Genomic DNA, 13,904 nt, shown 5'->3' on the forward strand with positions numbered 1-13,904 from the left:
AGGAGTTTGGAAGAGTACTTGAAGAGAGTTTTATCCTACCGCGGTCCAAACCGCTATGCTGTAGCTATCTTGAAGAGCTCTTGTAGAACTCCTGGAAAAAAATGTTATTTGGGCTCCTATTGGAATCCAATGAACTCTGTTAAATAAACTTACGAAATCACGAAAAATTAAGTCTTTTTTTAGGCGATTTTAGAAGCACACGGGAAACAAATTGGTTGTAGTCGGATGCATGTCCTATGTTAAACAGTTTTTGCATAAAAATTGGACAGTTATGCAAAAACGGACAAGGTAAAAGAAACCGAAAAGCTACGATATCTTACAAGTTGTAGGAAACATCGGTAGACAAGCTACTACAAAACGAGTATAAGTCGAGCCACATCATATACGCGCCAGCATTCTCACTCCAGTATTCGAAGCTCAACTTGACAACTTGTCGACTTGGCGACGAAGCGTCGAAAATCGATGCAGTGTGATTTTTTGGCGATATTTACGAAGATGAAAATGATGTCCTGCCACAAAGTAAAATCTATACCTTTCTTTAGTAAGAAAAGCAAAAAGTAAATCGTTCTAAAAATTGATCAGGATTGCCCATAGATGTCAAATTTGTTTCAGATGCTCACTCATGGTCTGTAATATGAATGTGGAAAGAAATTTCGGATAATATCAAAAATGAAAAATGTTGGCGAAGGTCACCAGGTTGGCTTTTACTTTTTTTAGGGTTTTTTTTTTTATTCTTATGGTTGGTTAATCAAACGGCTCTAACTCCAGAACCAAATTATGAATCAGGATGAAAATTGGGGGGTTGTAAAGCTCGTAAATGCAATTTTTGAGATAAATAAAAGATATAAAAATGAAAAAATTACCGTATTTTCATTTGAAAACTGTGTAATTTTGTCGAAAAGTCTGGCCACATCCGAAAACAGATAGATATTTCTAAATTCGGCCTAAAAATGACCGGGTTCAGCACACCAGCTTTCAAATGTACTTGGAACAATCAAATTCGAAAATAGGGGAGCCGAGGACTTCGCGACACAAAATTTTGCAAAAATTTACCACGCACTGACATCACTCAAACTCCACGGATTTTTTTTTCTCAAAATTCGAGGGTTGGAGATAGACGAGTTCTGACAAGGTGAATCAATAGAGCGTTGAAAATTAATGCAGTGGCGATTTTTCCGATTAAAATTCATGCTGAATTGTAATATTTACGAAGATAAAAATGATATCCTGCCACAAAGTAAAACCTATACCTTTCTTTAGTAAGAAAGGCAAAAAGTTGAAAAGTATTACTTTTCAAAACAAGTGCTGAAAAGTTCAACACAAGACAGAAAATCACACAAGAAAAACAACATTTTCGAGATGGCCAAAATTTTAAAAAAATTATCCTTGTTTTTCAAAATATACTTTTTTTCCAGAGAAAAATTGCAACACTGTCAAATGACAGCGCCGTTGTTTAAAAATGGTATTTATTGTCTTTTAAAATATAGAAAAATAGATTTTTCATGAATAGTTATTTTGCACAATCCAATTTTCTGTGGAAGAATAGATTTTTTTAAAAAGTGTTACCGTTTTTTCCTTTTTTTCCGAAATTCCTTTCTCAAGACACAGATTTTAATATTTTAATAGCATTTTTGTTGTATGCACTGCTGCCAAAATTATCTGGAGACTTGAACCAATAAATGAGGTCAAATACAAAAACAAATAATTTAATGTAGTTGATACATTTATTGTAATTTCAAGTTGCAACTAAGAAAACCCCTTCATGGTACAATTCAACAAGTAGTCACAATGAAAGATACGCCGCTCAAGATGCATACAACTTTATTGCGCAATTAGGTTCGGTCTTCCCGTTTTACGCCGCCACGACGTATCGATCCGAATCGGTTGAGGTAGGCCTGAGAAGCTCACATTAGCCTATTTGAACCACAAGAAATCCTTGGCATGATTTTTTAACTCCATCAAGCCAGCACCACCACCAAGCAGGTTGCACAAAATCCACTTGCCTGTTGATGGTTTGGCTATGGTTGGCTTATGTTGTGGCCTCTCTCTCTCTCTATGCTCACCAAGTGCAAGCGACGTGTTCAAATCCCTCCGGAGCCCTGCCCAGCTGCTTCAGGTGGCCTGGCTGAGGTTTCTCAAATTAGTATCAGTGTGTGTGACGATGTTGTTATGATTTTTTTTTGCTTCACTTCTTTGCGAGCATACTTTCAGGTGTGTTGGCTTCATGTTTAGGGGTTGAGGTTGGAAGCCAGGAAGGTGCAGTGCCAACTGTTGACAGAGGAGAACCGGTATTCGCTGCTTGCCCACTTCTGCGTGCTGGAATGGGGGAAAAAAACATTGCTCACAACATAATACAACATTTGAGCAGATTCACCTTAGGGCACATACACTCGCGCGCGCACACATTTACACAACGCAGTAGGCACACGCAAAACGCAAACATGCAACCGGCTTTCAGTCAGAGGTGCAATTTTCAAAAAAAAAAAAAAATCAAAAGCAAATAACTATAAAAAAAAATCATAATTTGTATTAACTATTATTTTCTGCATATTTGAAAAGTTATGACACAGTAACTTAAAACCTTCAAATTGGCAACCCTGGCCAACGCAGCGGAATGAGCAGCTACTACGACGTCCCCGTTGGACGGATCGTCTAACTGCGCACAATAGTAGGCCCTGCAAGGAGGTCCCGCAAAACATATGATTTCGTGATATGCACAAGCTCTTGGCATGTTGCATCGCGTACTAAACGCGGACCCTGCTGAACCACCGCCACACCGCCGAGGTAATGCGATTCGCTACGTTGCGCCGGGTGTGTTGAGTGCAGAAAATTAGAGGGGTTTATTTGGCCCCAAGGCGTTTTCCAGCACACGAGAGTACAAGTTTTCCAACGGTTGTGCGAAGGATTGAGGGGGGGGGGGGGGCCTGGTTTTCATGGATGGAAATTAAGAGTGGCCTGGAAAAATTGTTCAAATTGGCACATGTAGCTTTGAGGGTGGGGAGAATACTAAACACTTTGTATTAATTTGACAAATAACGTTTACCAATGTTTATAAAAAACGAAAAATTATAACAGGATTTTTTAAAAGCTGCTCAATTCCTATAAAATACTCTTTTCCATTTCTGGAATGAAAATCACAGCTCAAAATAAGTTTATATATTTATAAAATTTAATGTTATGCAATCATTTCAAAAAAATAACCAAGCACCCCCATTGAATCAAAATTTCTTAAAATAAATCCATGGAGGCGCTTAGTTATTCAGAACGATTCCGCAGTTACTAATAGTAACAAGATTGTTATTTTTAAAATTCTTTGGTAAGCATATTATTCAAATAAATTCCATAAATACCTTAAACTTGGGTGACATTGTTAGAATCACAATTATTTTTTTTTTTTTTTGAATATTTTCCTACTAGTAAGATTTGTCTCAGGATTATTATTTTTCAAAATATATACTGGGGTAGGTCGCACAAGGTCCATGCACTATTTTTGGAAAAAAAAATTCAACATTGGTCAGAAAAGCAAATTCAGAAGGAATAATTTATTTCCGCTTCAGAGATACACTTTCGAGCTTCAGTGTCTAAGAAGCATTTTTTAAGAATGGGGTAATTCTCCGCCAACTCACACAGCAGTTGCCCCGACCCCTCTTCGATTTGCGTGAAACTTTGTCCTAAGGGGTAACTTTTGTCCCTGATCACGAATCTGAGGTCCGTTTTTTGATATCTCGTGACGGAGGGGCAGTACGACCCCTTCCATTTATGAACATGCGAAAAAAGAGGTGTTTTTTCAATAATTTGCAGCCTGAAACGGTGATGAGATAGAAATTTGGTGTCAAAGGGACTTTTATGTAAAATTAGACGCCCAATTTGATGGCGTACTCAGAATTCTTTTTTGTATGGACCGTGGACAATCGCCATACCCCCCCCCCCCCCCCTAAGGTGTCCACGTGGTTTATGGATGGTCCCTAAGGGATTTGCTTATAAACATCACGAGTTATTGCGATTTTACGAAAAAAAAAGTTTTGTAGAACATTGTTACACTCTAAAAAATAACCCTGCAAAGTTAGAAAAAACACGAAATTTTAAAATGAAAAATGTTGTTCTAAATGAAAAAATGACCCTTCTGGGTCAATGTAGGTTCGAAAAGTACATTACATTACCCATAAAATGACATGTTCCAAAAATTTTTACAGTCGAGTAACGGAAAATGGGAGAATTTTTAAAACTTTTTTAGTGTTTTTTTCGATGAAAAATGCGTTTTTTCGGAATTCTGACACCAAATTACTATCTCATCACCGTTTCAGGCTGCAAATTATTGAAAAACACCTCTTTTTTCACATGTTCAAAAATGGAAGGGGTCGTACCGCCCCTCCGTCACGAGATATCAAAAAACGTACCGCGGATTCGTGATCAGGGACAAAATTTACCCCTTAGGACAAAGTTTCACGCAAATCGAAGAGGGATCGGGGCAACTTTTACCGATTTCGTGTGAGTTGTTAGAGAATTACCCAATGATATTCTGCATCTATTGGTCAAAACTACATTAGGGTGGTCCAACAATTTCTAATGCTTTCAAAAACAATCTTCGCTCCTCGATGAGAACGAAATATACTTTCTTGAGCAGTATTGTAGTGCTAACCATTCTGAGCAACTTTGCTGTAGACACCAAATTTCTACAGCATTTTATATGAAAAGCACTAGGGTGGCCCACCAAAAGTCTTCAGGACATATTTAGAGCAAAAAAATACACGTCTTTTGAAACGTGAACGAAGTCGCTAGGTCATTTAGGTAAAAAGTTACAGCATTTTTAATGTTTTTTTAAAAAGTTCGTAACTTTTCGAGGGGGTAACAAAAAAACTATGCTCCGCGGTGCATCTGAAAGCTCAAATCTTCTTTTTTAATATAAATATAATATCTCTAAAGGGATTTTTTGAAACCCAAGTTACAGCGATTTAAAAATGGTCATTTTATGGAGTTTGTACCATGTTCTACAAGAAAATTTACATGAATGTCGCATAAATCAGTATCGAAACTGCTCTTAATGAGTTCAAATGCATGTAAGTTAGGTTTGTGGGCGAACATGGTTGAACCCTTTTTTGTAATGGCAACTAGGGTGATCTTAGATAATCTGGGGGGGGGGGGGGTTCATATTCATACACTTCAATAAAATATGATTTTTAATTCGCTTGGAAAAAAAAGAAAGAATAAAAACATTTAAAACATAATTCCAATACTTAATCTGCTTTAATAAGTGAAGCAGCTGAGGATATGATATCTGATTAGGATGGCTCAAATGCATCAGAAAATAAAAAGATTTATTTTATTCGTTAGAAAATGTATTTGAACACATTAATATTTCTCTACGTTTTCGTAAATCGACTTTTCTCTGCATTTTTATTTTAGCCATGAGCCATGAGCCATTTTTATTTAACCATGAGCCATGAAGGGGGAAAAGTGAATATTCGTAAACATGTTTCTTGAGAAAAATACTTCAGAGTAATCAAATAATAACAAAAAAAATGTATTGAGGATAGAGGCAATGAACAAAAACAAGATTAATTCACTGAAAGTAGAGCGTCCATTTTCCCGTCCGGGGAAAAAAAATTCCCGGGAATTACCGTAATTTCCCGAAAAATAATATTTCCCGTTTCCCAGGAAATATGTAAATTTGTAAATTTCCCGGAAATTCCCGAAGTTCAAAAAGAAGCATACATGTTCCCAACTTTTTGGTCCCAATGTTTTGAAAATTCACAAAAAAATAATGCGAGAACCTAACTTGATTTTATTTATGTCAATCTATTGTTCATATTGAACTTAGACGAAAATAATCAGGTTCTTTTCAGGGTTATTTCAGATAAAAAATTATTTCTGAATCATTCACATCTTGAAACAGATCTTGTTTATTTGTTTGGCAATAAAAGTTACAATTATGAAATGAAAATAAACTAAATATTTTATGCTGGTCTGGTTGAGCTTTTAGCAGAATGCATTACTGTGAATACAAAGAGACACACAAACAATTATATTTTCGGTAACTTTTTTAAAACGAAAATTGTTATTAAATCATTTGAAGATATTTTATCAGCACCCTCCGGCTAAAATCGAAACTGAGAAGAAAGTAATTTAAATTGATTTCAGCTGATTACACTTATATTTAATTACATTGAAATTTTGTAGTTTATAGATTTTTTTGGCCCCCTGATTTTTCGGCCCGTTTTTGAATGGGGTAACCGATTTTTTTTTTAATTATCGTGATTTCATGAAATAGTGTTCCAAGTAAAAAAGCACGAGAAGTTAGGTTTGTAAGTTGAATTCTAAGATTTTATTCATTTATTAATATGCTCTTTGCCATGAAAAATATCACTTCAGCGTGATTTTTTTTTAACTTTATGTGCCAATGTTATTCTTAAACATATTCCCTCAAACTAGTCACAGAGATAAATTTAAAAGCATTTTTATGGTTGTGGAGCATGGATTTTACTTACTGATTTAAAATTTGATTAATAAAATAATACTCCTCAACAAAAAATATAAATGATATTTTTGAAAAACACAGTATAAAATTGGAAAATTTGTACATTTTTATTGAAGTTGTATTCTTTTTTTTAAGCAGTCAAGCCATTAATTGATCCTTAAACTCATTTTGAACATTAATGATGCTGTTCTATACAACTTGTAGTAAAATATAAATCAGAAGCAGGATTTGAACAATTTTCGTTAAATTTGAAATTTCCCGGTAATTCCAGGATTTCCCAGGAAACTTGTTAAGAATTTCCCGTTTCCCGGAATTTTGTAACCCGGGAAATTGGACGCTCTAACTGAAAGTATGCAAAATATAGCGTGTTAACTAAACAGTCAAAGTTAAAGCTGTCGCAAATATTTTTCAAAGTTCTTGTGAAAAAATGTATAATCCAATATGGCGGAGGTAGAATATTAAAAATATTTACATATTTTTTATAGTATCAGGTAATTTACCTCTTGAATGTTACTTATCTAATATTATCACTAAAAAGAGATGAAAAACAGGAAATAATTTTCTGATCGTGATTTGATTCTTTGATTATTGATTTGTATGAAACTCTTCGGAATATTGAAACCAAAGCATAAAATGCATTTTTTTAAATACAGTCCAGACTCGATTTTTCGAAGGCCTTGGCAAAATTTCATGAGCCATGAGCCATTTTTATTTAACCATGAGCCATGAAGGGGGAAAAGTGAATATTCGTAAACATGTTTCTTGAGAAAAATACTTCAGAGTAATCAAATAATAACAAAAAAAATGTATTGAGGATAGAGGCAATGAACAAAAACAAGATTAATTCACTGAAAGTAGAGCGTCCATTTTCCCGTCCGGGGAAAAAAAATTCCCGGGAATTACCGTAATTTCCCGAAAAATAATATTTCCCGTTTCCCAGGAAATATGTAAATTTGTAAATTTCCCGGAAATTCCCGAAGTTCAAAAAGCATACATGTTCCCAACTTTTTGTCCCAATGTTTTGAAAATTCACAAAAAAATAATGCGAGAACCTAACTTGATTTTATTTATGTCAATCTATTGTTCATATTGAACTTAGACGAAAATAATCAGGTTCTTTTCAGGGTTATTTCAGATAAAAAATTATTTCTGAATCATTCACATCTTGAAACAGATCTTGTTTATTTGTTTGGCAATAAAAGTTACAATTATGAAATGAAAATAAACTAAATATTTTATGCTGGTCTGGTTGAGCTTTTTAGCAGAATGCATTACTGTGAATACAAAGAGACACACAAACAATTATATTTTCGGTAACTTTTTTAAAACGAAAATTGTTATTAAATCATTTGAAGATATTTTATCAGCACCCTCCGGCTAAAATCGAAACTGAGAAGAAAGTAATTTAAATTGATTTCAGCTGATTACACTTATATTTAATTACATTGAAATTTTGTAGTTTATAGATTTTTTTGGCCCCCTGATTTTTCGGCCCGTTTTTGAATGGGGTAACCGATTTTTTTTTAAATTATCGTGATTTCATGAAATAGTGTTCCAAGTAAAAAAGCACGAGAAGTTAGGTTTGTAAGTTGAATTCTAAGATTTTATTCATTTATTAATATGCTCTTTGCCATGAAAAATATCACTTCAGCGTGATTTTTTTTTAACTTTATGTGCCAATGTTATTCTTAAACATATTCCCTCAAACTAGTCACAGAGATAAATTTAAAAGCATTTTTATGGTTGTGGAGCATGGATTTTACTTACTGATTTAAAATTTGATTAATAAAATAATACTCCTCAACAAAAAAATATAAATGATATTTTTTGAAAAACACAGTATAAAATTGGAAAATTTGTACATTTTTATTGAAGTTGTATTCTTTTTTTTAAGCAGTCAAGCCATTAATTGATCCTTAAACTCATTTTGAACATTAATGATGCTGTTCTATACAACTTGTAGTAAAATATAAATCAGAAGCAGGATTTGAACAATTTTCGTTAAATTTGAAATTTCCCGGTAATTCCCGGGATTTCCCAGGAAACTTGTTAAGAATTTCCCGTTTCCCGGGAATTTTGTAACCCCGGGAAATTGGACGCTCTAACTGAAAGTATGCAAAATATAGCGTGTTAACTAAACAGTCAAAGTTAAAGCTGTCGCAAATATTTTTCAAAGTTCTTGTGAAAAAATGTATAATCCAATATGGCGGAGGTAGAATATTAAAAATATTTACATATTTTTTATAGTATCAGGTAATTTACCTCTTGAATGTTACTTATCTAATATTATCACTAAAAAGAGATGAAAAACAGGAAATAATTTTCTGATCGTGATTTGATTCTTTGATTATTGATTTGTATGAAACTCTTCGGAATATTGAAACCAAAGCATAAAATGCATTTTTTTAAATACAGTCCAGACTCGATTTTTCGAAGGCCTTGGCAAAATTTCACTTCGGATAATCGAATCACGAAAAAAAAAAAATACTTTTCGTTGTTTTATTTTTTATTGTTGAGCTTTAGTATGACCCTTCAATTACTCTAAAGTGATAAAGAATTTTTAAATTTAAGATGGCGGACAAAATGGCGATGATGAAATATTGTAAAAATGCTTATTTTTAATTTTATGGGTAATCAACCATTTAAATTTGGTCGCGATTTTTTGTTCATGGTTTGATTATCCAAAATCCCATCAAAAGTTTCGAATAATCAAACTTCGGATAATCGAAACTTCGAATAATCGAGTCTTCGAAGAATCGAGTCTGGACCGTAATTTGTATTCTTGGAAAGTCTTGTTTCAGCTTTTTGGTTTATTTAAAAAAATGGAATTGCAATTTCTTTTCAGTTACCCCAATTGAATTTCAAAGGTAAATTTAGGTCATCGCATTTCACCATGTTTCTTCATGAAGAAAAAATATCCCCTGCCCAACCACAACCCAAAATATCAACCAAACGAAGCATTTGCCCCTTGGAGACGCACCAATTTTCGGCCTTCCAATAAATACCACGAAAAAAACCCCAAAGACAGTAGAAAAAAAAAGTTAGATCCAAACTTTGTATTTCCCATTTTCTTCCAGAACCAAAACATAACCCTCTCGTAGGCAAAACAGAAACCCGTCGAACCAAAAAAAACTAACACAAAAAGAAGAAAAAAGAAAACTGGCGCGCAAAGTGCGCCGTTAATTTTGTAAACAATAACAAAGCCCAAGCGCAAAGGCAAACGCAAGGCAGGCAGCCATGATGATTTCGCCTGGACTAGAAAGTCAATTTCACCAACACCAACAGAGCCGGCATTGCGCCGTGGCCTACTATAGAGCTATCTAAGCCCGATCTCACGCACACTAGTGCACCATTTGTTTTGCTGGCGGGTACAAAATTTAACCTCAATCTTTTTCGTGTACGTACACGCAATACATGCGCACGTAGATAACTCTATGCTCCGAGGACGATGACGGAGCGCTCCTCTCAACACCAACACTGGCACGCGAGCATAGAAGAGAAAGAGGGGAACGGCTGGGCAACGAAGAAGCAAACATAAACAACGTCGAAAAGCGCGCGCGGGAATCTCTGGCTCTATTTCGCATCATTATGAAACGCGATAAAAAAAGAGAGGCAAGAGAGAGAGTGAGTGAGTAGAGTGAGGGTAGGAGAGGAAAGACGCGCGAGCATAGAAAACATAAATTACCTCTTTTGCCTCATTCCGGCCCGCCGGGTTTATGCTGCCGAACCGGTCACGGATCTAGCCTTCTTCGATCCCCCTCCCCCCACTCCCTCCTACACTGTTCCGCTCACCATGAGAAAGTCATGGAAAAAGGGATACACGCAATTTCATACAAAATTTGAACACTTTTTTTTCTATTCCCACACACAGACACCTTCTGGACTAGCCTGGAAGAAGCAGGTCGTTGTCGGTGTGTGCGAGAGGAGAGAGGAAATATTTTTTTTTTTAATAGAGGTTTTAACAACAAAGTTTGATTGTGTGCTTGTGTGTGAGTGAGTGCACGCGAACCCGATCATGTTGTGTTGTTGTGATGATGGAGAGTGGGAAAAGGAGAGGAGGAGAAGGGTGGGGTAGTCAACATAGAAAAAGTAACATCATCACGCGGAGAGTGCCAACGAAGAGAAAGCAAAACATAGAGCAGGCTCTGCTCTATGCACTCACACACACACACGCGTTCGCTCGAATAGAAGAGTGTGGCGAAAGAAAGTGATGACGTTTGGGGGTGGCCAAGGGGGTCAGAGTGGGATGGAAATCATCACCCAGGGATGCTAGCACAGACCTACGGGCGAATGTTTTGATTGTGATAAAAACAGTGTCGAAAACAAAGAAAAGTGCCTTTGCTTAGCGCAAACGGGAAGGGAAAATAAGATGGTTCAGATGTTTTCAAGCGGGAAGTATTAGTGCAATGTTTATAACACTTCGGATTATTTTTAATTGAAAGCAATATTTTAAATTCTCAGCTGAAAACATCTGAACAAGATACACTTTCATGCTAAAAAAAGAGATTTTAATAAAACTACCAAGAGTGCAAAAAAGGTGTTGAAAGGTTAGAAGTTGGGAAAATTCTCATATGTTTGGCAAGTTAAGCACTCGCTCCTAACTCCATCCAATTGACTGGTTTTCACTAATAAAACAACTTTTTATGTAAAACTTGTGATAAAAACTGGCTTGTCCACATTCTATTGAGCTACTTATTACTCGATTTCAGTTGAAAACGCATTTTGTGCGAATAAAGTCCAGACTCGATTATCCTAAGATCATGGAAAAAAATTTCTTCAGATGATCAAATCTTCGGATAATCGAGTCATGGAAAAAATACACAATTTTTAATTGTCGAACATAACTAGCTTTTATTGCACGACCTGTAGGGGAGAGTGGGGAGACTTGAACCCCTTTTTTGTATTGCACATAGCTCTCTCAATTTCTCACAAAACTATGAACTTTTGGCATGAGTGGAAAGCTTAAACAAACAACTATGTTTGGCTATTAGATCAGATTAGTTCTTTTGCATCATGCCAAGCACTTTAAAAAACACCTAAACTCTCAAGCTCGCGAATTCACCCTTTTTCTCGAGCTTGCGAATTTAGGTGTAAAACCGGCATTTTCTAAATATTAGGGGTAACTTAAACGCCCTTCAATATTTTGAAGAAATCTGAAGCAACACGTTTCTTGTTCATTCAAACTATTAATTTTCTGTAAGTACAGCAATTTAACAAAACAATTGTGCGTTTGTGTTCAAAATATTTTGCAAATTTTGTACAATACAAAAAAATATAAAAAAAACTATTCTATCGATTTAAGAAGAATATTCTATTTTTTTTTTTTGACCAAAATTAAGCATGTTTACGAAAGCTGGTTGTTTACAAAACATTTAAAAATGGTTCTAACTGCAATGAATCATCTTCAACTATGCTAAAAGAATCCATGTACGAAAAACTAGTCCAATCCTTTAAACTTAAGGCTGATTTCAGTGACTGTAAAAATGCAAGGAACAATTCTCCCTAAAGGCACTTTAAAAAATGGTTGTAAAAATGATGATTATAATTTAACGTCAAATGCGTAAGGGATTTGCAGTTTATCAAAGAATTCATGTATAAAACTAATATTTTGTTTCAACTGTTTTCTCTACACCAAAAACAAAAAAAAGATCTCTTGATGGTTTTTTGTAGTACTTTTTAGAAAAATGTATGTTAGGCCGTTGCAAATATTTTTCAAAGTTCATGTCGGGGGGCAAAACAATATTTTTTCATAAAACTTAAAAATTTCAATGGAAATAGAAGTCAAATCAACACAAAACAATCTAAAATCCTTTTTCTGTATTGATGATTATATTTAGCTTGTTTGGGCTTGTTTCAAAATAATTTGCACTTTTATGAAATTACCATGTTGAGCACCGTAAAACTTGTTTTTCTCGCAAAAATAAAATTTTCGTCAAAGCTTTGAAATTTAGGAAACTTATGATTGCAAAAAACTGGTCAGGTGTATGATGCATTTTAAAACACGTTTTTCATTCAAATGTTGAAACCGTTGCCTGTAGTTTCAATTTTTTTTTTACTTTTGGCATGCATTAAACTTCATTGTTAGTGCACGTTTTAGCAGAATCGAATTATTTTTGATTAAATTTCCATGAAATATATGTATTTTTTTTTTTCATTTTGAATTTAATTTAGAAATGTTTTAGTCAAAGAAATCTATATTTTAGGGAAATAAAAAAAAAATAAACATGAAATTTACTTTTCTGTTATGCTTTTTCCCTTGTTGAATTTGATGTTAATCATACATACAATGTGAAAAGTTTAGCTAAATAATTCAAACAATTCTCCCCACAACATACAATATTTATTTCCATTGGGTACTTATTTAGTCAAATAAGCATATTGACGTTTGAAAACAGCTTCTTTAATGCGTTTTCAACTAAAGTCAAGTAAAAAACTTAATTATAGGCAGTAAGGAAAAATTTCAAATTTCTGTCAAAACTTTTGAATAATTATTAAGAATTTGTCTATGGCTTATAAGTAAATTGGATGAAAACATCCCCTTTATTTAAAAAAAAATCCTCAATTTGAAAAATAGCGTGTTTTTTTAAAACATTTTTTTTTAAACCCCCGGTGGTTGGTCACTTTCGTTTGACACTTTTTTAGTTTGTACCCCGTTGGTTGGTCAAAGTCAAACTAAAAAGTGACGAACTGTCACTTTTTACACTGCGCTCACGCTCACTATCAAAACAAACGTTTGGTAGTGTGTGTGTGAACTTCGTGTAAAAGGGGTGTCAAACTAAAAAGTGTCCCCGTTCGTTTGACAACAGTTGGTGTCAAACCATCGGGGTTTGAGTGTATTTAAAGTTCTGTTATTTTTTTACTTTTAATACAAGAAAATTTACCCAACAATTTAAATCTTGAAGTACTTTTCCAAAGGACGCCAAATTTAATTGTAATAAAAAACATCTTTTTGACCAATTTTACGATTTATTTACGAAAATTTATTTAACTAATACTTGGAATTGTTCATTGCAACGTTCTGGTGTAAGGTAAAAAAATGTTTGTTCCAATAAAATTGTTTTTTTTTGTCGTACTTGTATAAACTAATCTGAGGCTTAGCAACCATTTTATTATTTCATTCCTTATATTCAGTACAACTCATGTAAATTTTCTAAAAAAATGTTTTTTTTGCAGATTTCTAAACACTTTTTGTGATCAAAAATTTAGAGCTGGTTTTAAGAGTGTAACAATGTTCTACAAAGTTGTAGAGCAGGCAAAAACAAAAAATAAATAAAAAAGTATAATATCTGGTTGTAACCAAAAAAATGTTCTCCGATGTGGCTCAATTTTTTTCTGAGGGTTCCTTGGCCAAAATAATTAGACCCGTATTTTATTTTTCTTGGCCATTAGGGTGACCTACACCGTGATAAGGTGGTCCCAAAAATGGCAT

The 13,904-nt window shown here is 34.3% G+C and overlaps 1 protein-coding gene across 1 annotated transcript in view; it reads right to left on the reverse strand.

The window, feature by feature from the left end:
• Positions 1-1,880: 1,880 nt before the first annotated feature.
• LOC119768915 overlaps positions 1,881-13,904 on the reverse strand; it is a 53,725-nt gene continuing 41,701 nt past the window's right edge. Inside the window, exons 2-3 of the mRNA XM_038260708.1 lie at positions 10,161-10,214; positions 1,881-2,316 (exon numbers count right to left, since the gene is read on the reverse strand). Of these exons, the coding sequence (XP_038116636.1) occupies positions 2,113-2,316; positions 10,161-10,214 (258 nt within the window). The 3' untranslated portion in view covers positions 1,881-2,112. The remainder of the gene's footprint in view (positions 2,317-10,160; positions 10,215-13,904) is intronic.

This window comes from Culex quinquefasciatus, chromosome 3 (assembly GCF_015732765.1).
Source record: "Culex quinquefasciatus strain JHB chromosome 3, VPISU_Cqui_1.0_pri_paternal, whole genome shotgun sequence".
In the NCBI taxonomy this organism is placed as follows: Eukaryota; Metazoa; Arthropoda; class Insecta; order Diptera; family Culicidae; genus Culex; species Culex quinquefasciatus.